We start from the raw sequence: 25,611 nt of genomic DNA, 5'->3' as shown, positions 1-25,611 counted from the left end.
TGATTCTATCGATGTTTTTTCTTAAAGTGCGCAATGTTTCATCTGTACAGTTTTTCGACTCTTTACTTTATAAAAGAAAAGTTTCTGAAGGTAAAAATACTGACGGTACATTCGAGGATACGATGAAAACTGTTTATATTTGATGATTATTAATATTTTATGACTAAAAAAAAATTCAATTAACTGTGGGCATTTTGTATAAATATCCCATTTTGTAACTTTATTTGTAAAAAGGAAAATGTGTCATTTATGAATTAATTTGTTTGATATATCTTTTTTTTAAATTTCTTTATCTATCTCTTGAATAAATACCGAGTTAATGAAAAAAATACTGTTAAAGAACGAGATTCGATTTGGAAAAGATCAATTTCGAATGAAAGATTAACTGGTTTTATGTTAATATACCTTGTCACAGCATATATGAAGAAAAAAATGCAGTTAGTTGCCCGCCATTTCTGAGAGGAAACGTTCTCAAGAAGGGTTCGGGAGAAACCAGTTTGTGACTCCACCCTAAATCCACCTAATATTATACCTCCTTTTCATTGGATAAGACGCGAATCATGCTCCCCTCTAAGAAAGCAAATCAAAAAAGTATCTCTTTCTGAGACAAATGGCGGTCCAATTTCACGCTTTGAGCTCCATTATTACACACATAAAACTAAAAATAAAAGTATATTTACAAAAAAATAGTCGAAGCAGATTTAAAATAATGTAGGAGCTGCAAAAGTTTCTAAAACTTTGGTTCACGTTAAAACTCATTTATTGAGGGATATAAAATATAAATTATCCAAACAATGACCTAAACCCCTCCTTTTTTCTTAAATAAAATTATTAAATAAAAAACGAAGCTTCGAATTAAAAGATGTAATCAATTTTAGTACTCTCATTTAAAAATGAATATTAGAGTCTTTACAGTACTCGACTTTTTAATCATGTTCGTTAATAAATAGATCACTGATTGTAGACTGATTCTATTGACTTTAGCTTATCATTGCGTTTTAATGCACCGGTAAAAATCGAGAAATCAAATCAGGCGTAGGTTTGAACTCGTGTGAGTATTTCGTCACAAGATTGGCCATGAAAAATCTCATCGTGGTGATCGTCACGATTTTCGTCATATTCCACGGGTCACATGGTGTGCTGGGGCGGGGGAAGCATAATCTCATATCCTGATGACATTCCTTGCTGATGATGATGGTGAGAACCCATCATCTGATGGTGTGTTTGTTGGTAATACTGATGATGGGACATGCTCGAATGACTCGAGTAGTAGACTGGGCTTTGATCCATATCTTTACCTGAGAATTATTCAATTTTTATTATTTTTTTAAATTAAAAACAATAGTTAACCAACAATTATAGACTAAATATTAATAAATATATAGACATTTAAGTAAATTTTATTGCGAAATTATGACAAACAATTAAGATAATTGTTGTAATAATTTGAAAAGTGCGCAGCAGGTAAATGGTGACAGTAGTATGATTGTTTTGAGCATTAAACCGCAGGTTGGATTGGTTTCGCGATTATAAACGTTTAATTTTTGAAATTTTTTAAATCGTTCAAATTCAGAATTTATAGATAGAAATTGCAAGTCTTCCAACTTTGGAAATTACGAAAACAATCCTTAGCTTCCAGTGTTTGACATGTTAATTACCTGTGAAAAGTAAAGCCTAAATGTTACCATGACTGTCTTAGAATTTGTAACATTGTTTCTGAGAAAAATAGATGTCATAGTTTAAATAACATTTCCCACGAAGTTGCAGATATTAAGTGCGTAGAACCTATCTGATTTAACATGAATTCAATCCATATAAAAATATTAATTATTATAAGCAGAAAAAAACGAATCGTTCGGTTTATTTGTTAAACGAGCATTGATAAAAAGATCAAAAATATTTTTAGGTTTGGAAAACGCTTTTTAAGTGAGTAATTTATTTCATTGTTTTCTTGATCTGACCATTTTTTAGATAAGATATAAGAATGCTTTTTTAATTCTATTAAGAAAAGCGAAAAAGAAATTAGATTGAGGCATATTTTGAGTTATTTCATTCTTTTCAAAAAGAAACTTTTCTATACTATTAGAATTTTTTAGTACAAAAATTGTTTTTTTTATCTCCTGATTTGTTATCATGTAACGCGTTACCGTTATCGTTACTTTTTATAATAAGTAATGCGTTACTGTCAAACACTGTTCGCTTACCGCTCAAGTCAGATGCTAATCTAAAAGTTTAACTACACAATACTTATGTCTAAAAAGTTGAAAGTTACAAGTGCATTTTTCAAGAATTTATAAAAAAGTTAAAATAGGTTTTTTCTAAAGTCAGCCCTAATAGCACGGAACGTTCCGCTGGAACCTTTGGAACAATTATTGTTATTAATATCAATGAATATTGGATAAACCGTAAGCGATAGGTCAAAATTGATGTCAGTTTTTAATTTGGATATCATATTACAATGTAGTATATGCGATAATCAAAACTAAAAATTGACATCTTTTTTCAAATATTTACGAGATAATTGTTGCTAAAAATAACAATAACGGAAAATTCTCCTCAGGTCCCAGTGGAGAGTTCCTGGAACTTTTCCAAGCGGCGACATTTTACACGCTCAGGGAACGCTCATGGAACGTTCCGTGCTATTAGGGAGCTTTGCGTCATGATTGGAAGTCTATCCCTTCTTTGTAAACAAAATCGTAAAATTCACTTGTTCTTTGCACAATAAAAATATTTTGACTATCAAATAAAAAATGTACCATGAAAATAAGGTGAAAGTCCAAGCTTACCGCCATCGTAAACGGCGCGACCATAACAAAGTGCCTTAACGTCATTCATGGGACTTAGGGCTCCGTTGTGAGGATGTGAGGAATGAACAGGGGATGGAGTCACCGGAGTCGCATAGCCATGATGATGAGGCCCCATGGGACTCATTACCATTGGACTACAAGGGTTCATTCCTACAGGAGACAACCCCATTGTTGAGAGTGGAGACATTGCCAAATTTGGACTCCCCGAATCCAAATTTTGCATGGATTGATGACCAGTACTGCTGCTGACAGACCCGTTCAAATTTCCATTCACTGTGCTCTGACAATTCAAGGGCATCATGTCCCTGAAAACAGGAAGTCATTAATTGCATTCGTCAGTTTGAAAATAAGGCTTAGTGATTTTTTAATTCGGTAATGATGACACTTTCGTTGGATATATCATTGATGATTGTACATTTATTGAAGCACTTAGCGATATGATTTTCTATGTTAAAAAGGTTTGCTAATTCAAGTATAGCACTAGAGCTATTATTACGGAATCTTCCAAAATGTTAGCCATGAACGAGCTGGGAAAGGGAGAAGGTAAAGGTCTTACGGGAAATTTGTTTCAAAGCTAAATAGGTACAAAGTGGGCCCTATGAATGGAAATCAATTAAAGGCGGAAAAATTCAATTTCAAAGCGGTTCGATGATTGAGCTTTTCAAATTTGAATTTTTTTTAGATTGACGCTGCTTAACTTTTTTGAGTTTGATGTGAGAGTATTCAAATACTCTCAATGTAAGACTATTTAAATGGTAATTAATTAAATTATTTATTTATTTATTTATTATTAAATGACAATCTCAATGTAAGACATTTAAATGAGATGGGGTGATTTAATTAAAAACTGTTTGTTCCAAAAGGATTCTGTTAAAACATTTCACGTGCTTAATTATTTCAGAACTTGAAAACGTTGTTTTCTATTATTAAAAGTTTACGAGTTAAGCCTTCAGAGCTGAGAAATTTATATTTGGAAGTATTTGAACAAGACTTCTGTAAAATTGAATTATTATCAAATTTCTATAATTTAAATTTAAAAATATAGTTTTTAATGCGCATTTCTAAAATAGTTTAATTTTAAACTTTTAAGGCCTTGAAAAATTTAAATATTTTAAAATGATTAGCTTCGATTTTAATCTTTTAAAAATTTTAGTTCTATATATTCTTACTGTTTCAATTTCTAACTTATAAAATTATCTGGTTTATAAAATTCTTCGATATCATAGAATGTCAAGTTGAAAGACCTGCTATTTGCACAATTGTCAGTTTAAAGGTTTTTTAATAAAATAATTTTAAATTAAATGCCTCAAGAATAATTTTTAAAAGAATTAAAAATTAAGATCATTATTTCTCAAATTCAAGCTTTACAAAATTACAAATTAAAAGATACAAGAACTAGGCATTGCTAGATAAATTATTTTTTATTTGAAAATGTTCTGAAATATTGCAAATTTCTACCTCAAATAAATGAAAAAATTTCTAATAGAAAGACTTAAATTTGTACAATTGTATTCATGGGAATCATAAATAGAAATCTTAGTTTGTATTATTAAAAAAAAATTTTATTTTATATCTAAAAAATTGTCAGTCTTAGTTAAAAATTTTAAAAAATTATTATTGATTGGAAGATTTCAAAAATGAATAATAAATCGAAATTAAGTGTTAAAAATAAAATTATTTGAAATTAAAAAGTGAAACATTATGTCGTTTAAAATCAGAATAGATAAAGATTGGAATATCTGAAACTGATTTCTCAGTGATTGAATTTGAATCATTTCTTTCATTTTGATTCGTTATACAGGCTTGTCAACTTTCATGCTGAACTGCATTTTCCATTCTTCTATTTCATTAATTTTAATATTGTAATTGTCAAATTGAAATGGTTTTGAAGCGTTTGAGTATAAAAAGTGTTAATATTACAACTCTTGGTAAATAAACATTTTTTCAGTTTTAAATGCAGTTGCTCAGTTCGAATTCGTTTAATTTGCAACGTTTCGTAGTAAACAATTTTCATTTTTAATCTTTCCCATTCCATTTAGTTTTCTATTTCAAATTGTTAAAGTTTAATATCTTCGAATCGAAAACTATTAGAAATCAAAAATCAAACATTTTAAATTATAAATTATGCAATTTTGAACTATCATAATTAGAAATAATACAATTTCGATTCCTTTAAATTTTAAATGATCCAATTTTCAAAATTCGAATCAGAAAAAATTATATTTTAAATACAGTGAAACTCTTCTATAGCACCGATTTTAAGGCTGACGATGGGTGGAAACTAACTCATTATAGCCCGCTCTGATTTTGTTCGTTCACGCTTGACTGCTTGCCTGAGTGACAACCGCAAGATCATGCGAACCCCGCGAAGCTTCTAATACACCTAACTACGGCGCTGCGTAAAATCAATTCTCGGAAGGGATATAGAAGGGAGGGCTTCTAAAGAGTTCCACCATATTAAAATATTCAAAATAAAAATAAAATTGTTTAATTTTAAGCACTTCCAATTTAAGCAGTTCAATGTCTTTTCATTAAATTCGAAATATTGTTCTTTTTCAGAATATACTTAATCTGAAATTGTTGGATTTGGAACATTTTCATTTCAAAATCGCTCAATATATATAAATTATCAAACAAGTTTGAAGTCTTCTTTGTAAAAAATAGCATTTCAACTGCTAATGAACCAATTCAATTTTTATATCATTATTCGATAATCTCCCCAATACACAATTTTTTCTGAAAGCTGAAATCTTCCCTATTTCTTGAAAAAATGCATCAGGGGATAAGCGGGTAATGTTGCGTGGTCGATTTTACAATAATCGGCGTACTATGAACAATTGAGGTCATAGGTTCAGTATATGCATTTATGAATACAAAATATGAAATAGTTTAAAAAATAATGTTATTGAATATATTTGTTTAATTCTCAAGGTGAAAAATTTGACAATTGCAAAAAATAATTGATTCTTATATTATTTTGGTCCAAATGTATTAAAATTTGCTAAAGACTGATCTTCTGACTTTTCCGAACGATACCATGTGCTAGAAATAGGTAAAGTTTTAATAATGCGTTGCATTACCCGCTTGTATATTGAATCCTATAATAACTCGCAAAATAGAAGCTCCAATTAATTTTTTTCAAATTGAAAATAAATATAAATATCTGATTTTACTGAAAATATGCATTCGATTGTTAGAAAATTATTTAAAATTTGCAAATAGGTCAAATTAATAGTGACCACCACATTACCCGAAAGGTAAGAAAAGTTGACGCGCGTGGACTTTTTTGGAAGACTATAGATTCGATTATTTATATAAATAAAGTAACGCTAGGATATTGATCCACATGTTATATATTTTGCATTACATTATCATTATAGAATATATTTTACTTTCTACTGATTGATATATGTTATGTGCGCCGCATTACCCTCGCTATTCCCCTATAAATCTAGGGCAGGCCAAGATTCGTTGTCTTAGGTTGAAAACTGGAAAAGGAAACGAAAGAATCTGTGATGTAGGAATCGTTTAAATTTAGAGTTTAGACTTTAGATGCTTGACACCCGACTTTCGGTTTAAAACATTAAAATCGTCACACATGGTCTAGCCAACTTCGTTCCAAGAAAATGAAGAAATGTGTGCCTGAGCTTGGCAAGAGCTTCCTGGAGGAAACGGGAGATGGGGGACGGGATCCTAACGAAAGAATGGTCACCTTCGTGCATTGTTCTTTCCATTCTTTTGGCTCGTGTATAGCTATAGTCTCGCACCATGGGCCCCTTGGGTCCCTCATCTTAAGAACATGCGTGTTGTTCTTATGCGAAATATACGCAATATGCATGCCACTGGCTAAGTCGCTAAGAGACCAACTCCGCCCCCGGCTGCGACCGCCACGCTTTTATGGATGCATTTCAAGGCCCAAATTTAAAGAACTTTAGGCAGCGACCCTCAACCACTTTAATTTACTCAGTTTTATGACCCTTTCTTCCATCAGAAAAATATTGTGGGTATATTCGCATAACCTAAATTCAAATCATTTGAAGCGTTACATGCCTTAAATCACCCAATCCGGGTAGTCTTAGGTCTGTGCGAATCTGAAAATCAAGGAAATCGTAGAGAATTTTATTGATCAAGGAAAGTCAGGGAAAAGTCAGCGATTAAAAAAAACTTGAAAAGGTAGGAAATTTCTTGAAGAGGCGCCTTAAATAACTTATACGGATAATAATTTTTTAATTGTATTATTCTGTTTATAAAATATTATATGTTAAAAATGTTATAAGATTAATATTATGGCTTTTGAATATTAATAGTTAGGGAAAATAAAAAATTGGTCAGGGAAAAATGAGACAATTTTCTAAATTAAATTTTGCGGTCACCCTGGCATAATATTCTTGTAAGTAATTTATTTGATGGGATCACGAATAAAAGATTCGATGTTAAAAATGTTAAACGTTTCAAATGCTGGTATTTGCATGTTACTTGTCATGAAAAATGAAAAATTTGTAAGGTTTGCGGCCATCCTGTCCAATGCCAAAATTTAATTTGATTTCCCTTCCTACGTTTACAATTTTTAATTATAAATCACTGGCGAAATTTTCACGGATCGAGAAAAACAACGAAACTATCGTAAATCTGCGTCTTGACTTGATAACAGTTTTCTAAGATCAAGATGGCAGGAAAATCGGATTTGCCCTCAAGCGCCTTTTATAAGTCGACGGGAAGATTGGGCCTTTTTTGCAAAACACCCTTACGCCTTACGCCTTACGCGTCAAGGGTCCTGCTTTTTTTCTTTCACTTTCGTCTGTAAGGACCTAGGAAAAGGAAATGCGACGCCCCATTACCGTTTTATGGCACAGCTTCGGTTACATCTCTCGTTTCACCATTGAGCTGTTCGCACTACCAATAGTTTACTACAATATATAAAGGCCGCGAGGGTGATGACGCTCGAATTATCTATACCTCGTCAGGGGTGGGGACAATTTTTCTATATCGATTAAGAAAAGACCGTCGAGTTTTGAGATTGCGTGAAAAAGATGGAGGTGTCGAATTTCCCTCCCCTATGTTGTATTTTTTCTCTCTCGCAGAAAAAGCTCCTTATTCAGGTGAAAAAATTTCCAAAATAAAAAAAGCTTAATTTGGAGCAGTTTTAAGTTCTATGCATTCCTAATTAAACAATTTCAAACCTAAAGGCCTTTAACATCCAAAAATTGAATTACAACCTAAATTGTTACGTGTTGACCTTTCTGGAAATATTAACAAAATTCGAATCACAATCTCTAATACCAAAATATCTTTGTATATAAACTTCATAAAATGTCATCTGCCAGTTTTAATTTAGCGTAAAATGTGATGCATGTTAGTTTTATTATTATTATTATGTGTTTTTATTAAACTTTTACTCGGGTAAACCCGGTTATACATCATAGCCACGGACTAAGTCAAGTGACTGATGAGATTAGAATGTTATAAGTTAATTCAAATAATTTAATACGATGGTTGAAACCTCCTGCGATGATGTTGTAGGTATACAATTACGAGCGGCCACGAGCATTGGAGGTGACAAAAGTCACCTCTAGATGCTTTCTTATGTATTATATATATATATATTATACTATTAGGCCATAATCCTTTTCAGACTAAACGTGACTCACTCGGTTCTAGCCTCGTTAAGCTGTCTGGATCAAGGAATTCGTAGTGCAGTTTAATTAAATGGCACGTTCGTTTTGCAACACTGCTTTGACTCAGGTCGCTGATCAATCTCGCTAACGGCCACCCCAGACCAAAATCTTTAAAAACTGTTATTACATTTTTTGCTTCGAGTTTAGAGTTCGACTTTGGATTCCGAGATTTATAAATTTTTGAATATAATGTGTTTCTTGTGCTCAAAACAATAATTTTCAAATATTTTTTTGACGAAATGCCTACGCGTATCGAATAAATCAAGCTTTGCGTATCCAAATTTTGTTTAAAAAATCCCCATCCCCTTGGAATTCGTAAAGAAAAAAATCACTTATTCATACCGAAATTGCGGTGCACGTAATGACGGTCAATTGTCAACGGATCCCAAATATTTCAATAGTCCCTATGTTAATTAAATATAAATATTCTTGTGACAATTTTCAGGATACGATTTTTTTAGACTGATAAAAAATTTGACAATTTTGTACAGGTATATTTGGACGACCGGGGTATTGCTTTGAACCAGAAAATCCTAATCGTCTCTTAAAGACTCAAAGGAATTTCAAATTCTTTGAAATTCTTTCCCATGTTAGAATAAATCATTGGCCTCAAGCTTAGACCATAAAAGCCTAAAAGCTGAGTTGCATGAGAAAAAAATGTCGATCAGATAAAAGGGCTTACTAACTATCGATTAAACTAGGAGCATCCAAATTATAATCAGAGTGATCTATATCTGTTAAAATGAAGGACTTTTGAAATTGGAAATTATTTAAGGACGTGTAGTTTTATTTATGTTAAAAGATTTTGTGTATTTCGGTCTTTACGATTTTTCAAAAAATTACTAGATTTCTATTAGGTGCGATTGCCAAAATTTTAACAATAACTTTTAAAACATAACCAAGGGGTCAAGGAATCTATTTGGATATGAATCTCACACGTTTGTCAAAGGTTACATGACATCAATGCGACTGTGATAAAACAAATATAGCATATAATGTTAAATTGAAATATTTGACAATAGAAGATTGTAATAATGTTAAAAAGGCTACATACTGGTATGATCAGATTAGTATTTTTTCCATCATTCTGTACAAAAATATCCATAACAACGTTTTTTAAAACAGTTTTGTAATTAATACCACCCGAAATATTATTCAAGGATTCTTAAGTTTATTGGGTTGAGCTAAGATATTTGAGAAGATTCCAAGGAATTTCAGGAAATTTCAAATGTTTCAAAGGGATTTTAAGGAATTTCAACGGATTTCACGAGAATTTACATTATTTCGAAGGATTTCAGTAACTTTAAAGGATATCAAAGGCTCTCAATAAGGAATTTAAATGAATTTTTGAAGACCTCACAGGATTTCACACGAAGATATTAAGTTTTTTTTAAAGATTTTAGAATATTTTAAAAGATTCCACAGAATTTCAATAGCTTCTAAAATATTTTAAAGGCTTTAGGGTACACTGCCGTAGAAAAGTTTTAGGCCACCTCTTTTTTATGACTGAATAAATTCTCTTGATTTTAATTATACCACAGCTAACAAAATTTTTCTTTAAAAGTTTGATTGTTTTTCAAATTCTGTATAAAATAAGCCCAGGGTGAAGCCAATTTGTCTAGTTTTTAAGTAGATATTGAAAAAATAGTGTACATTTCAATGTTTTCTTAAATTTGCAATACCTTCTGAAATAGTCAACATTTTTTAATGGTCTTGGGCTCGCTTTGAAGCTTTTTTTTCACCTATCACAACAGTATCACACCGTGTCACAACATGGAAATTATTTTCTCATCTTTATTTAAACGAAAGAAAAACACGTAATGTAATTTGCGAATAATCCCTTATGAGCATGAATTGTAAAAATTTTCTTTTTGAACTGCAAGAACTTGAAGTTGTAACGAAAAAGTTGGAAAAATTGCAATGTTATTTTTGGTAACAAAAACATTTTTGTAAAATATATTAAACATATAATCATGAAGTTTCTGTGTAATTTCCTAAAAGTATATATTTATTTAACTTTTATCCTTATTTACCTATACAGACTTCAAGTTCTTTCAATTTGAAAAGAAATTTTTTACAATTTATACTCGTAGGTGGGCTGTTGTGATTCAATGAAAAAATAGCTTCAAAATCAGCCCAAGAATATTGAAAAATGTTGATTATTTCGGAAGTTATTAACAATGTAAGAAAACTTTGAAATTTACACTATTTTTGCAATATCTACTTAAAAATTAAAATAATTGGCTTCACCCTGGGCTTATTTTATTCAGAATTACGAAAATAATCAACCTTTTATAGATACATTTTTTATCTCTGGTATAATTAAAAGTAAGAGAATTTATTCAGTCAGAAAAAAATAGGTTTCCTAAAACTTTTGCATGGCAGTGTATTGTAAAAGATTACAAGAAATTTTTAAGGGTTTCACAAAATATCAAGGAATTTAACCCTAGAACGGTATCGTGACGGTATTGCTTCCTAGGCGTGTACGCCCTAAATATGAATATTTCAAGACCACAAATGGTTTTTTATTTTATTTTCTTATTTCTGTTTATTTTTTCTAAATAGTCGCGTGGTCACGTGGTATGACATTCATTCTCGTCTACGTCTAAACCTCGGAGGCGTATAGATACCGTTCTAGGTTTAAAGAATTTCAAAGAGTTTTAAAAATTGCAGATTCTACAAGGATTTTATTTATTTTAAGGGATTTAAAAAATGTCAAGTGGTTTACAAGAGTTTCCTAGAATTTCGGAAGATTTGGAAGGACTTTATAAGAGCTATGAGGTTTGAGGATCATGTTTTAAACTTTTAAAGGATTTTAATTCATTCTTAAGGGATTTTAACTTTTAACGGATTTGATCAGATTTCCGAGGATTGAAGTCATTTTAAGGGAATTTAAAAGCTTTCAATACGGGTTTTGACTGAACATTCCAGGATTTCAAAAAATTTCATAAGACTTTAAATATTTGAATGGATTTCAAGAGATATTAAGAAATAACATCAGACTTCCCAGGCGGAAATATTATGTATAGTTTATATATAGACTGAAGTATTATATATAATGTTAATTTTTTTATACATATTTTGTATACAATAAATGAATATTATAGATAAAACTTCACACTATCCCGTGTAGAAATTTCCCCGGTTGGCCTTAATACAACAAGGTTTCTGGTCGGATCCCGGCCGGGCTACCCCTGGCTGGGTTTCACGGACAGGAACCGGGCGGGAGCCGGTCGGGCTACATTTTTATCGAATCACGTAGTCTGGGGCCGGCCGGTTACTGGCCGGGCCAACCCTGGTTATTTCCCATGGTCGAGAGCCAGCTGGGCACTGTTCAAGTCAATGTTTTTGTAGAAATTACACATTTCTTAAGAACCGTGATATTATCAAAGACGTAATTATGGATGCTAGATGAATTATTATTTGAAAATTATAATTTAAAGATTTATTAGATCAGTGAAACAAAAATGAGCTTTTTTAAATTCTTTAAAAAAAACATGAAATTTTGTCGAATAATTTAACATTTTAAATTAAACTGTTATCAATTCTGCTATGTGCAAAAACAGAAAGGATAACATTTTTATAAACTTCTCTATATAAAGACAATGTTTAGCCTGTAAAATTTCAAATTCACCGCCATATATAGCGCCTGCTGTGTCGGTCGTCTGCATAGACACTCAGTAATTTTCAGTTTCGCCCCTGGAACGAGAATGCTCCTTGGCTCCTTGCACTCACGTCGCGTCGTCTCTTCGAAGTTCGCAAATAAAATCGAGATTCGTAGTTAAAATCAACCATATTTCAGTAATTAGTTTGAATCCCCCACTTAGTGCGCGAATAATTATTATTTTAAATTAAAATATAGTCTTGTGTATACAGTTTTTACTTTCTTCCTTCCTAACCTTAAATCACCACGTGGCTTCCAAATTGCTATGAGATTCTATCATCAGGGAATAAAATTCTACTTCAATTTTCTTACCAGAATTGGTTCACTTGATTTGGCTTTTCAAGTTCACCGTAATCTTTACGATGATTTTTAAAAGAGCCAAACAAGTTACCAATTTCTCGCCTGAAGCAACATTTCTTTACCGCTTTTTTGCCGGATTACCCGACCGGATTCCGGCCGGTATTGAAGCCGGGATCAGACCAGTTTACCGTGACGTTTTTAGCGGGATCCCGGCCGGATTCCCCGACCAGCGCCTGGATTAAAGCGGGGCTATCCGGCTGGGACCCGGCCGGATCCCTGATTGGATTCCTACACGGGATATATAAACTATATATAATTTTTCCGCCTGGGTTCATTAAAATCAATCAGCAAAAATTGCAAGGAATTTCGAAAGATTTGAAAAGATTGGAAATGTTTTAAAGTATCCTAAACTTTAAAAGGATTCTAAGAAAGTTCTATGAGATCAAAATTTTTAAGGAATATCATCAGATTTAATGTCATTTGGCGAGTTCGCGGGATTTCATAATACTTCAATGAAATTCCGAATAATTTGTTCACAAGAATTGAGGTATTTCAAATCTAAAATATTTCAAGGAATTTTCAAGAGCTTTAGAAAATTTTAAAGGTTTAGAAATATTTTAGTGTATTTTAAAGGATTCCAATGCAGCTTCAAGAGATTACAACAATTTCAAAAAAATTCAAGGAATATCATCAAATGACTACTACCCACAGAATCATTCTACATTTTTTAAGTTTATCAGGTTCTGCACAACTAGAAATTCCTATATAGGATCCTACCGTTTCGCCTAAAGCTGCCACCTATAGGAAATGACATACAGGTATAAAGGTTCATGCATAGGAACCTATATAGGATCCTATATAGGTTCCTGAAGATGCGCAGTAGTTTTCTATGTACCTTCGGTTGCGCAGAAGTTTTTTTCGTCTTCCAGGAGCACCTGGAGACATACATACCATTAAGCACCATTAGGTACCATTAGGTACCTTATTGTGAAGGGCCCTATATAGGCACCTATGTCATTTCTTATAGGTGGCACCTATAGGTGAAAGATATAGGATCCTATGTGTGATCCTATATAGGAACCTATATAGGAATTTTCAGTTCTACATTTCTAGATTTGACAAAAGATTTGAGAAAATGTATAATTTAGTTTTACATTACATTTCATGGACGTTTAGCATGATCGCAATCATTCTGTAAAATGTTGGGGCTATTTTAGGTCACGTTTAACATGTCGAAAAATCTAGAAAAATGCGTAACCAATACAAGCAATTGGAGATGTGTACTAGTAATGAAAAAATAGTACAGATGAAGTTTTTAATAAATATTTTCCTGCTATTAGTTGACACGGCTTTTTATAAGTCTTAATTTTTCAAGAGTGTATAATTCCTTGGATTCTTGCATTGTGTTTCAATTTTAATTTGAATGGAAACGACTTGTTACATTACATAGGGAGGGGAGGGGAAACTATTAAAATTGTGTTACGTAATTTATGGAAGTCTCCTTGGAAGTAATCAAATTTTTTAATTTAAAAGCTAAACAATTTGAAATCACGATTAGATAACGTAATCTCATTTAAAATCTTGAAGCTTTTAATGGGAAGTCGTTTAAGAATTTAAAAAAAAGCAAAATTGTAAACTTGATCAAATTTAAAGTAATAAATTTATAACTTCCTAAAAATGTAGAAAATAAGAACAGCAATATGAATTTTCTTTTTCTAAAAATTGAATTTGTGATTTGATGGAGTAGAACAGGTAAAATTTCGAGTCTCCTTTAGAGTTTAGGTCCGTAACCGCTAGTCAGAGTTCCCGTAGCCATAACAACGCTCTCGAGCTGGATTCTTTTTTTTTGTTGTTTTTTTATTCGCACACGCACAATGGTCCATATACGAGAAACTCCTACACAGAGGAACCAGTAGAAAAAATGATTCAAGTGGCAAAACGCCGTTCCTCCTGGAAATCTGATTATTACAACACACCATACTAGTCACATAATTTATGTTTCCTTTTCTCGATTTGATATCAGCGATCGTGCTTTTTTACTCGTCAACTGCTGTCTCCCCATACCACCCTTTTATCTCACTCAAGATATATATCCCAAATTATAAAACAAAGTAATTTATTTCTTATCTCGAGAGAGAAAATTCCGGCGATATTTTTTTTCATACTAGCTATTTCGCTCGCTATTTCCGCAATCTACAGTGGACATTAAAATGTACCAAGATGAATTCTAATTCCGCCTATTATGTTTTTTAAGGCCGCCGATTCCGAATCTAAAATAAAAGTATCAAAAAACAAAATAGCCGATGTGAAATAGCGTATCCAAACCTGAACTTAAAATTAATTAATTAAAATTAATTAATCCAGTCTATCATTTTGTTGTCGACAAAAATTATTTTACACTCACATCTTTCTGATGAATTATTAAACTGGTATTTACTTACAAAATATCTGTCATAAATTAAAAATAAAATGCAAATTTTTTAATTTTTTCAAATCCGTGGGCACACCAATGCTAAAAAAATTGTAATATTTGGATGAGATCATTTCATTAAAAGATCATTTTTCATACAAAAAACCATCTGTTTTTTCAAGGGCCTGAATAGCTAAAAAATTGTTTAATATTGGGCTATTGGCGAATTAGCGAATTCCAGAATGTCGGGGAAAGACAGGGAATATAAAACTGGTCAGAGAAAGTTAGGGAATGTCAGAAAAAACATGAAAGTATCTTAGAATTTTTAATAAACTGAAGTCAACGTTATTTTTATTACTTTCTTTAAAATTCAACAAACTTGTTAAGAAACTATTCTGTTTGTTGTTAAAGCTTAATCTGTTTTAGTAAAAATTGCATCTTTTTGGTTTAAATTAACAACTTTTTTGGTTGAAAATTAATCTGATTTGGTTACGGATTCAACCATTATTTTAACTCGTATTTTTTCGTTGAATTCAACTATTTTGGGTAGACAATTAAATGTTGTTTTTTGAAATATCAACGGTCTTAAATTTTTCATTGAGAATTAATGTTTTTGGCGGACGTACCACTACTTAGTTAGAAGGGAAACTCCTTTGTTAAAAATTAATTTTTTAAATTGAAAATCGAACTTCATCGTTAAAAGTGTATCTCTTTGGTTGAATATTTAGCTATTTCGTGGAAAATTAATTTTATTTGGTTGAAAATTAATTTTTTTTCTAAAAATTCAACTGTTTTATTTTAAGTTGAAATTGTATCTGTTTTAGATGAAAATCCTATTAGTTTTTTTAACACTCGTATTTTTTAGTAGAATTAATCTCATTGCATAGTTGGAACATTATGTTTATTGTTGGTAGAAAAGTAATCTGATTAGTTGAAACATCGTCTTTTTGGTTAAAATTTATTCTTGGTTGAAAATTCACTTATTTCGTTATAAATTTCGAAGTGTCTCTTCGTGCCGAAATTCTGGATGACTAGTCGAGTAGTCCATCCCCTTTACCAACTCTCCCAATTTTTCAAAACGACTACCTATAAATTTATTTGATTTGGTTGAAAATTAATTTTTGCAGAAAATTTAACTGTTCTATTTTTTCCAAAGAATCGTTTCTTTGGTTGAAAACTCGTTTTTCTAATTGAAAGTTTATTTTTAATAGAAAATTTTAAAATTCTATTTTTGGTTGAAAATTTGAAATTTTTAGTTGAAAATTGATGTCTTTTGATGAAAATTTGTCCTTTTGATAGAAAGTTTTTTGGATGGAATATTTGGATGGAAACAATCAAATATTACATTTTTCGTTGAAAATTAATGTTTTTAGTTATCCAAGATTTATCACTTTGTTTAGAAATTTCATTATTTTGTTGAAAATTCCTTTTTTTCTTGGTTGAAAATGAGTTTTTTTAACTAAAAATTTTATTCTTCCATTTTCGGACACGAAAAGTGTTTAAATTCCATTCAGAAACAAACCTTTTTTCCAATTAAAAATCTTCTAAGTGTAGGATTATTTTTTTATATCTAAAAGAAAATTGTAACATGTTCAGAGAAAATAAAAAATTAGTCAGGGAAAAGTTTCATTAGTTTTAATTAATAAGAAAAAATCCAAAGATTCAATAAATCTATTTACTTTTTAATGTTCCGATATTTGTTTCTGACGATAAAAAAATGAAAGTGAAACTGAAGAATGACTTTATTCATGATTATCAAGCATGTTTTCTTGTCTAAACCCTATAGGTGATAGTGATTATTTGTGCACGGTTAAGATTTCGCGAAGCAGCAATCTTATCGTGATTCGCACTGGGTGTTGTCCTCGTATCAATAACGGCTGAACACGCGCCTGCTATCACTTAACTCAATCCTCGACACTTTCATTTTTTTTGGCATCTTGTATCCAAACAATATCTAGAAGCCTAATAGCGCTCTGATAACCATTTTTGTAAACAACAGGTTCTAACTTTACAAATAAGCGCTCACATCCTCATTCATAAGAACGTCAGCAATATTCGAGTCTCTTTGATAAAACTCGGATTAAACATCTGACATAACAAGAATTGTTCTAATGATTTCCTTTCTTTCCTTTATCTTCATCAAGTTCATGATTAATCTTGTGTCTTATTTCGTAACATAGGATTCGTCCGTAACTAATGATATATTTATCTTCAGGTATAAAGAAATAATCGAGCAAATTATTAATTATGTAGTTCATTTTCTAAATTCCCTGACTTTTCCCTGATTTTCCCTTACAATTCGAAAGAACTTAATTTATACGACTTCAAAATAATTAAAGTTAAATTCCACATAATACAAATGAATTTTAAAAAATTCAAAAATATGCCATTGATTTCAGTAAAATGGGATTGAATTTAGAGTAATTGAAGGGAAATGAGAAGAAATCGATACAGCTCATAAAAGTTTAATGTGCATTGTTTTTAAATTTTAAGTAAATTGCAAACAATTAAGAAATATGAAAAAAATCACTGAATTCAGTTAGTTTAAAAGAATTTCAAAACAATTTGAGAAAATGAAAAAAATGTGATGATATTCCTCAAATAATCGAAAACTTTTGTATCCATTGAATTGAGAGAATTTAAAAGTATATAAGTGAATTAAAACATATAAGAGAATTTCAAAGAATACATTATAAATTAGTAAGAATTCAGGATAAATTCTAGATGAATTGAATTTTCGAAATGAATATATGCAAATCTTTTCAAATATTTAGAAATATAAATCCCTCCCTTCATTTGAATAAACTATTTGAAATCGATGAAATATTATAAAATTCCATGAAAGTGTATTCAATCAGATGATATTTTTTGATATCCTGGAAAATGTATTAAAATACCTTAAGAGCTTACTGAAATTCCTTGAAATAATTTAAAACCTCGAAAATCTTATAAAATCCATTGGAATCTTTTCAAATATGTTATGAAATATATTATAGCTTAAGATATTTGGAATCATTTGAAATTTCATAAGGCTCTTGAATATTTATTGACCTTTTTAAAAATATCTTTAAATCTTTACAATTCCTTGGAAACCCTTTTAATTTATTGAAACCAATTGAAAATTACTTTGAATCTTTTAAAATATCCTAAAATCTTTATAAGTCTTTAAAATATTTGGCAATGTCTTAAAATATTTAAATATCTGAAATCCTAAGAAGTCTATCAAATCTTGTGAATAAATTATTTTAAATCGATTAAAATATTTTAAAACCCCATTAAGTTATATGTACCTGATGATATTTCGTGAAATCGTGAAAAGTTGAATGAAATTCCTTGAAAGCTTTTAAAATCCCTTAAAATCTTATAAAATCACTTGGAATATTTAGAACCACCCACAACCTTATACGTCGTATAATTGTTTCATATGTTTTCAAAGTCTAGGATATTCTTTAAAAATCCATGAAAATTTGTTCAAGTTACTTAAAATCATTCAAATCCTTGAAAATTCCTTAAAATTAAAAAAATATAACACTTTGGAATCATTTCAAATATCATAAAATATTTCAAGAAAATCCAGAGATAGGTATAGACCTGAATCCAAAATTAAATCAGAAATGGGTTAATTAATAAAAACGAAAGTAACTAAAGTGCTTTTTTAATTTTAAAAAGTGACTAAAAAGTTATAAGAGAAAAAGTGACTAAAATTGACTTTAAATCAGCCCTTACTATTCTTGATGGTTACTCAAAGTGCTTCTTAAAGAAATTCCCTGAGTTTTCCCTAATTACCAGGTTTTCATTGACCTGCGGCCACCCTGTATTTATATAATAAAACATCATGAATTGGAATTTTTGAGTGAATTACTAAAGCAAGAATGTTAACTTTTGTTTCAAAGACTCGTTTGAACAAAAAATTCTCTACATCTGTAGTAAAAGCTAACATGGGTTGCGAATTCTTCCTCAGATTCTTCTTAACTTAAAAAGACATAATAATGAGTGTATTTCCTGCTCGAGTGATTTTCCTGACTATGCGATCAATGGTCCCTTCTCTTGAGGGTGATTTACCGATTCTTTTGGGTTTATGGTCAAGGATCAAGAAAAAGGAAGAAAAATACAACAGATGTTGGAATCACACTTGTTGTTCCTCGCAATTCCTCGTATAGAAAGGACCCCCGTCGATACACGTGCCTCCCATCCCTGTCACCATTCGGTCTCGTAAGAGGGATAATTTTGTCCTTTTGCTTTCCGCAATACGAGATTTCGAAACCGAATTCCATTAAAAAGGCCTTCAGGCTGGACAAATCGAAACCAAGTGTCAAATCAATCCTTTCACTTTCCAGTCAAAATTTTACGTCTAAAAAAATTCTGAATTAGCGACTTCTAGTTTGAAATTACTTGAGAAGAAACAAAACAAAAATGGTACTCTTTATAAGTCCTTGAAGCGAGACGAATCATAACACAGATGTGGAAATTTTGTAGAATAAGTCCTTTCCATTCGACTTAAGAATTAGGAAGTTAGAAAATCGTAAAAATGTTTTATGATTTGTGGAGTCTAGTTTGAAATGAAAAATAAATATACTTATACGTTACAAACAATCGATCATAAATGTAAAATTTATCGACGTTTCAATATTTAAAAAATCAATTTCATTTCTTTTACGTTTGAACTTCTACAAATTCTTATCTCGAATCCCTGGTCATTTCTAAATAAATAAATCTTTCAAATGTGTGAATCGAGACAAAAATGATTTTTAAATTGTTTCGTTTAGACAAAATCATAACCTTTGTATTTTTTATTACTTTTCAAATTGAACGCTTTCAAATTATAATGATTTCAATATAGAAGTTTTTTTAATTTGAACCAATCTGAAAAATGGTGTTATCTAAATCTAAAACAAGAAATTTCACGTATACTCATTTATTCTGTGTTCGGCCTTTTTTATACTAATATATTTTTTTAATCTGAAAAATTTTGAATTTAGGACTAACGTTAAACCAATGAAGATTTTTAAAATCTGAGTAGTCGGACATCTAAAGAATGATATTCAAATTTACTTAGATCCGCTTTAAATGCTCTGCATGTTTAAATTTATAATTTTCAGATTTCTTTTTAGTCACGAGCTGAAATATAAATATGAATTATATTGAAAATACGCTGAATTTACCTATGTATTATGGTTAGTTGTGTTTTATATTTTAAAATAGTTGTATGTAAAAAACGGCCAATCTTTTCGTATTATTTTCTCTTTATACAATTAGTATTTTTTCTGTCACATTAAAAATCACACATCCTCGGACCAACCAACCCATAGATGAGTTGATTTTTTTTGAAATTTTGCATACAGTGGTTATTTTTTATTTGTTGCATAAGAGTTTTTATACCTTTGGATTTTTGAGAAACAGCAGAGAAAATAGTTTTCTCTTTTTAATTTCTATAGCCCGTAATTTTTAATTGGTTCTTTATAAAATTAGTAAATGATATTGAATAACAAATTTCCATATTGACAAATATATTAAAAACGTGAATCGCAGTGAAATAAAAAAATTCTATCTATAACATTCATAATCTGTATTATTTATATAATTTGTTTTAAAACTTAACACATATTTTGTATGACACTTTTTTGAATTTATATAAAATCTTGACCAATAAAACAAAAATCGCTTGCACATACCAATTCTAAGTTTTGTTCTAAATTGTGCATGGATAATGAGGCCGCGCAGATGCACTAAAAAATTAATATTTCCGAAAGTTAAAGAATCTCCATCAATTTTTGTTTCAATCAACGCAGAAAACTATAGGGAATATAAATATTTATATTTAAAACAAAAATAAACGTACGGTTTTGAACACAAAATCGAATAAGATTTTTATTTTTGTAAGCCCCCTTTTTAACCTTTTTTTCTGTTTTTTTATTAAATTAAAAAGGCCTATAAACTCACCTATACATTATAGACTACGCTTGGAGAAATCATTAAAATTCAATACACTCACACAACACTAAAGTTTAATCAAAATAGCTAGACCCCATACAACTTTGATATTCAGGAAATACATTGACCCACTAGCGCAATTTTAATTAAGATATTGCATCTTTAAAAAAAATGTGTCAGAAGCCTGCATTAAGTCAGCTTTTCTGAACTTGGATATCTATAGATTCTTAAGTATTATTTTCTTCAAAAATATGGGAATTTAGCTGAGGAATACTTTTTAAAAACGAGTCCTTTTATGGAATAGACTATAGACTATAGAGATTAAAAAAAAAGACTTACGATCTTGTCTGAGGGGTGCGATCTCGCTGTCGTCGATTCTTAAACCAGTTGGACACCTGGGTGAGCGTAAGTCCGGTTTTCTTGGCTAAACTCTTCTTTTCATCAGGCGTTGGGTACCTATTTTTGAGATAACATTCTTTCAGGGCGTTTCTGGAGCGTTCCTTAAAGCAGTAGACTGTTTCCTCTCCGTCCCAAATGGACCGTGGCAGGGGATGCTTTTTCCGCAATCTGTATTTGTCAACTGCTCCTAATTTTCTACCTCGAATTTTTTCGGCTTCCATGTAATGGGACTTAAACCACATTTGCTGAAGATGCTGGTGGTTGTCTTGGGAGAAGTGATTCCTCTCGAGAATGTTGTAAACATCCGTGTAAGCATGGTTGTGAAATGCAACCTCCGCTCTCGCCATTAATACACTCTCCCCTCGAACCAATTGATAAGGTTGCAAAGTGTACAGAAACCTGGGCATACAAATTATAATTTTTTATTTTTATTTTATAGCGGGAAGAAAGGCAATCACTTTTCTATGCAATTTGACATTGTTCATTTTGAATGTTACAAATTTTTAATTGTTGAAGAAAATTTTCAACCTTTCAAACTATGCGGTGGTTGGAAAAACTGATAATTTTTTAGCGATTCGTACTTCCGGATGGAAATCTTAATCTTTCAGTCGAGTATCATAAAAAACATTGCTTTTTTTATCAAGCACCCCCTTTCGATTTTGTGAAAAAATATGTATTTTTGTTTTATTACAAAAAGTTTAAACCGGGATCCAGGATCTGAACAGTCCCAAAATGATTATAAATTATAACTATAAGTGTTTTGTAGGAAATGAAAATGGTATACTACCAGGCATCGGCAAAAAAAATTTGACTCAATTCGAAAAAATGCTACCCCTGAGCGCGAAAGAACTATCGTTTTTGGCGTTAGAATATATAAATGTGAATTTTGAAATTTTCACATGTACCCCTGTTAACGGTAGTTATTCACGATTAGTAGAATTTTTTATCTTATTGGTTCAACTTTTTTTTCTTAGCGTCTGGTATCGTCAGTTGTACTTCCTGTTAAACACTTCATATTTTTACGGAAATTAACGTTAATTCATATTGTTTATAATTTTGTAGTAGCTGATTCCTAAGGACCGAGGTTTAAGCTTTTTCTCTCTAAATAAATAATAAATAAATAGGACCTTCTGATTTTGGGAACTATGTTTTTGAGTCTTATATGTATTTTTGTAATTGTAGTTCCGGATTCGTGTTTGGAATTATAAAAATGTTTTTTAAAGAAATTTGATTTAGTACTGGTATCATTATTAACCTACTAAAATCATTAGTGTCCACAGTAATAATTTTAAATAAAAATACATAATTGAAATATTTTAGATATGTAATTCTTGTGAAAAGTCTGAAAAACAAAAGTTAGCGCATATGCCGCCGACTAATTAATTTTTTAAAAATGTCAGAATATTTTAAGAGGTCCCTTTCTCATTTCATTGCCAAAATTATTATTTTCGCCTAGACAAACATGCACAAGAAAATTGTTTGAGAAGTTTTGATGCTTCGGATAATTTTAGGAATAATTAGTTTAAATTTTTCTTATGCGTTATTTAAAATATTGAAATTCTTTTAATTCGAAAAAAACTGAAGCTCTAAATAATTTAAAACTATGTCGACATATTTTCGATGTCGACAAATTTTTTAATTCTGAAAAAGACTGGAAATTTTTCTCACACTTTCAGTTTAAGTTTTTAGTCACGTGCGCATTTGCCACCGTTGACGATTAATTTCGCAATGATCATCGAATTTTGTCGTAAAGCTTATGAGCCTGCTAAATTTGAAGGGGAAAAATTATTGTTTGGTATTATCGAATAAGTATGTGGAAATGTGATAACGGTCGATTACGTATTCCATTTATATTTTAACGCCATTTTTGTTATATTTTTATCAAATATAGTTTAATGTTTAAAATCACTCAGAATTCAAGATTTACATGTATCTGTTAAATTTAATTAATATTAAAACAGCTTCCTTTTCTTTAACATTAAATTAGAAAATCTAATATTTTCAAGTTAAATATGTGTGGTTTCAATGCAAATTTTGATTGCTTTAAAATCTGAATCATTTTTGAAAAACATAGGCACAAGCGATTTTGCTTGAATATTTAAACACCTTAATCTTAAAATTCGAACATTTTAGAAAATAATCCCAATAAAATAGTATAAAAAATTACATTATTTGATATTTCGATGGCTTCCCGCCGGGGTCTATTTAACAATTTAATTGCTTTTTAGATTATATATATTTTTAATTACTAGGCTAACATTTCTTAATTCATTATTAACTCAAACTATTTTGATCGTGGAAGCTTTTTCCATTTGAACGTTATTTTAATTTTAAATTATTTTATTTCCCTAACGTGAATTTTTAATACTTTAACCTCAATTTAATTCAAAACACTTCTAATTTAAAAACTTTTCATATGTTGTATCATAAACATTTGAACTAAATTTGAATAACTGGATGATTTTTTAATTTTAAAAACCAAAAATGTACATCATTATGTTATTTTCAACTCGAAATTTAAAAAAAATAGGATACTTTCAGTTTACATACATGCAAATACAAATAGCACAAATAAACCCTCTCTCAGGTCACGATAATCGTACCGCAATTTCGGTACACGTACGGCAAGTCCTCCCTGCATGCTCTGTCACGAAAAATAAGAGTTCTGCGTGAGGTTGGAGAGAGCTTTTCATACTCTTTTTTCCTGCAAAAAGGCTCGACAATTGCGAATTTGGAAATAAGTAGGCTTCCGCGAGCATTAAAGAGGCTTTAGCGAGCACTCGTGAAACATTGAATATTTTTCTGAAACCTCGCTACGTGCTCGCTCAATAATCTGAAATCATCAGGGCGAACTCGGTTTGACAGAGCACGGAGGTTCGCAATTTTCGAGCCTTTTTGGAGGAAAAGGGAATATGAAAAGGTCTCTCCAACCTCGCGCAGAACTCTATTTTTCGTGACAGAGCATGCAGGGAGGACTTGCCGAGTATTAGGATTTCGCCTCGGGGAGCTTTCAAATTAGAATTGTTGAATTTCAAATGTGAAATGCTACAAATAAACATTTTGGTTTTAAATACTTCATATTTTAAGTCATTTATATTGAAATTGGAGAAATAATAAGACTTCAAATTTGAAATATATTTTTATAAAAGCATTAAACATATAAAATAGCACCGAAATTTCTGTACAAATTATATGCAGCTTTTTTCGGAAAGCATATGAGGAGCTGGAAAATGCTATTTGTACCGAAATTTCAGTAAGTACAGCTGTATTTTTTCGGTACGCGTAGACACTTGATTTCAAATACCTTACATCTAATAGAGGTCTTAATTATCCTGAGTATCAGGCTTTTCAGCGTTAAACTTTTAAATATTGAAGAATTTCAACGAAACATAATTTTTCATTTCAAATTTTACCATTTGTAATAATTGAAACGTTTCGAATTGATCAACCTTGAAAATCTGATCGTTTTGAAGTTTTTCAGTTTTAAATATCTCCAATCTAATTTTTTTTTAAATACTGAACTTCAAATAATAGCTGACAATTCCTTAACTTCGGGATTAAAAGTACAATTTAATTATTCAAAACTTACCAGTTTTGCATTCTCTAAACAACACTCTTAATCCAAATATAAAATTCTTCTTTTTTGCTATAGTCAAGTGGGTAGTTTTAAATTTTACCTAAAATATATTTGCATCCTAGAACTTCTATTTGGATCGACTAAACATGGATTCATTTAATTATTCTTTTTCTTGCAATAGTTTATAAACTACACTACAAAAATTGAACACTTGCACTTTTTTTATGTAATAACCTCGAAAAACTTACCTTTCCAAATTTGTCATATCCTTTTTCTGGATCATGCTTTTGCACAAACAAGAAATCTGCTCCTCCGTAAAACTGGAGCCACTGCTATTTCCTCCCAGGCTGATAGGACCCGAATTTGCTAAATTCGAAGACAAACTACCGGAATTGCACGTAGTGAGTTCCTGCGAATACCTGGGACTTCCGTTGGACGTCGGAGTCAGATTTTGCGAATGGGGATGATGACTGATTGTCAATCCTGACATCGGGGAACCGCCGAACTGTCCAATCGAGCCCAAATTTCGATGAACCATTCCCATTTGACTATTACAATCGCTATTTGGCGATGATAGTTGATCGGAACAGTCAGACATACTTGGATACACCCAATTCTTTAACGCCAATATTCCACCAGGTACGATCACTTCACATCACTTTAGTTCAACTCAGGATTCAATTTCCGGTACCGCTCTTCCTCACCCTTCCTCATGTTTTGCTCGCAAATACAACCGCGATCGCCACAACACGGTTGTTTGAGCCTACGAGTTCCATTCATCGACACCTTTCCATTCATAAATCTATTCCTTCACGTATTGACAGGAAACGCTATTGACAATTTACAAT

At 30.9% G+C, this 25,611-nt stretch overlaps 1 protein-coding gene across 1 annotated transcript; it reads right to left on the bottom strand.

The window, feature by feature from the left end:
- Nucleotides 1-1,128: 1,128 nt before the first annotated feature.
- LOC117177269 (homeobox protein SIX2-like) lies at nucleotides 1,129-25,361 on the bottom strand. Its single transcript, XM_033367862.1, has 4 exons — nucleotides 25,012-25,361; nucleotides 21,127-21,585; nucleotides 2,787-3,112; nucleotides 1,129-1,298 (listed from the first exon to the last, which is right to left on the bottom strand). The coding sequence occupies exons 1-4, from the start codon at nucleotides 25,359-25,361 to the stop codon at nucleotides 1,129-1,131; spliced, it is 1,305 nt and encodes a 434-aa protein (XP_033223753.1).
- Nucleotides 25,362-25,611: the final 250 nt, after the last annotated feature.

Source organism: Belonocnema kinseyi, chromosome 7 (assembly GCF_010883055.1).
Source record: "Belonocnema kinseyi isolate 2016_QV_RU_SX_M_011 chromosome 7, B_treatae_v1, whole genome shotgun sequence".
NCBI classification, from domain to species: domain Eukaryota; kingdom Metazoa; phylum Arthropoda; class Insecta; order Hymenoptera; family Cynipidae; genus Belonocnema; species Belonocnema kinseyi.
This window is presented reverse-complemented; position numbering and strand designations above follow the sequence as displayed.

What these genes read in the sequence shown, in the direction of transcription:
- LOC117177269 (XM_033367862.1), bottom strand. Translation starts at nt 25,361, where the DNA reads ATGTCTGACTGTTCCGATCAACTATCATCGCCAAATAGCGATTGTAAT. An exon ending in GATATGACAAATTTGGAAAG is followed by an intron (nt 21,586 to 25,011) that starts GTAAGTTTTTCG and finishes TTGTATGCCCAG; the next exon opens with GTTTCTGTACACTTTGCAAC. An exon ending in TCGCGCCGTTTACGATGGCG is followed by an intron (nt 1,299 to 2,786) that starts GTAAGCTTGGAC and finishes AATAATTCTCAG; the next exon opens with GTAAAGATATGGATCAAAGC.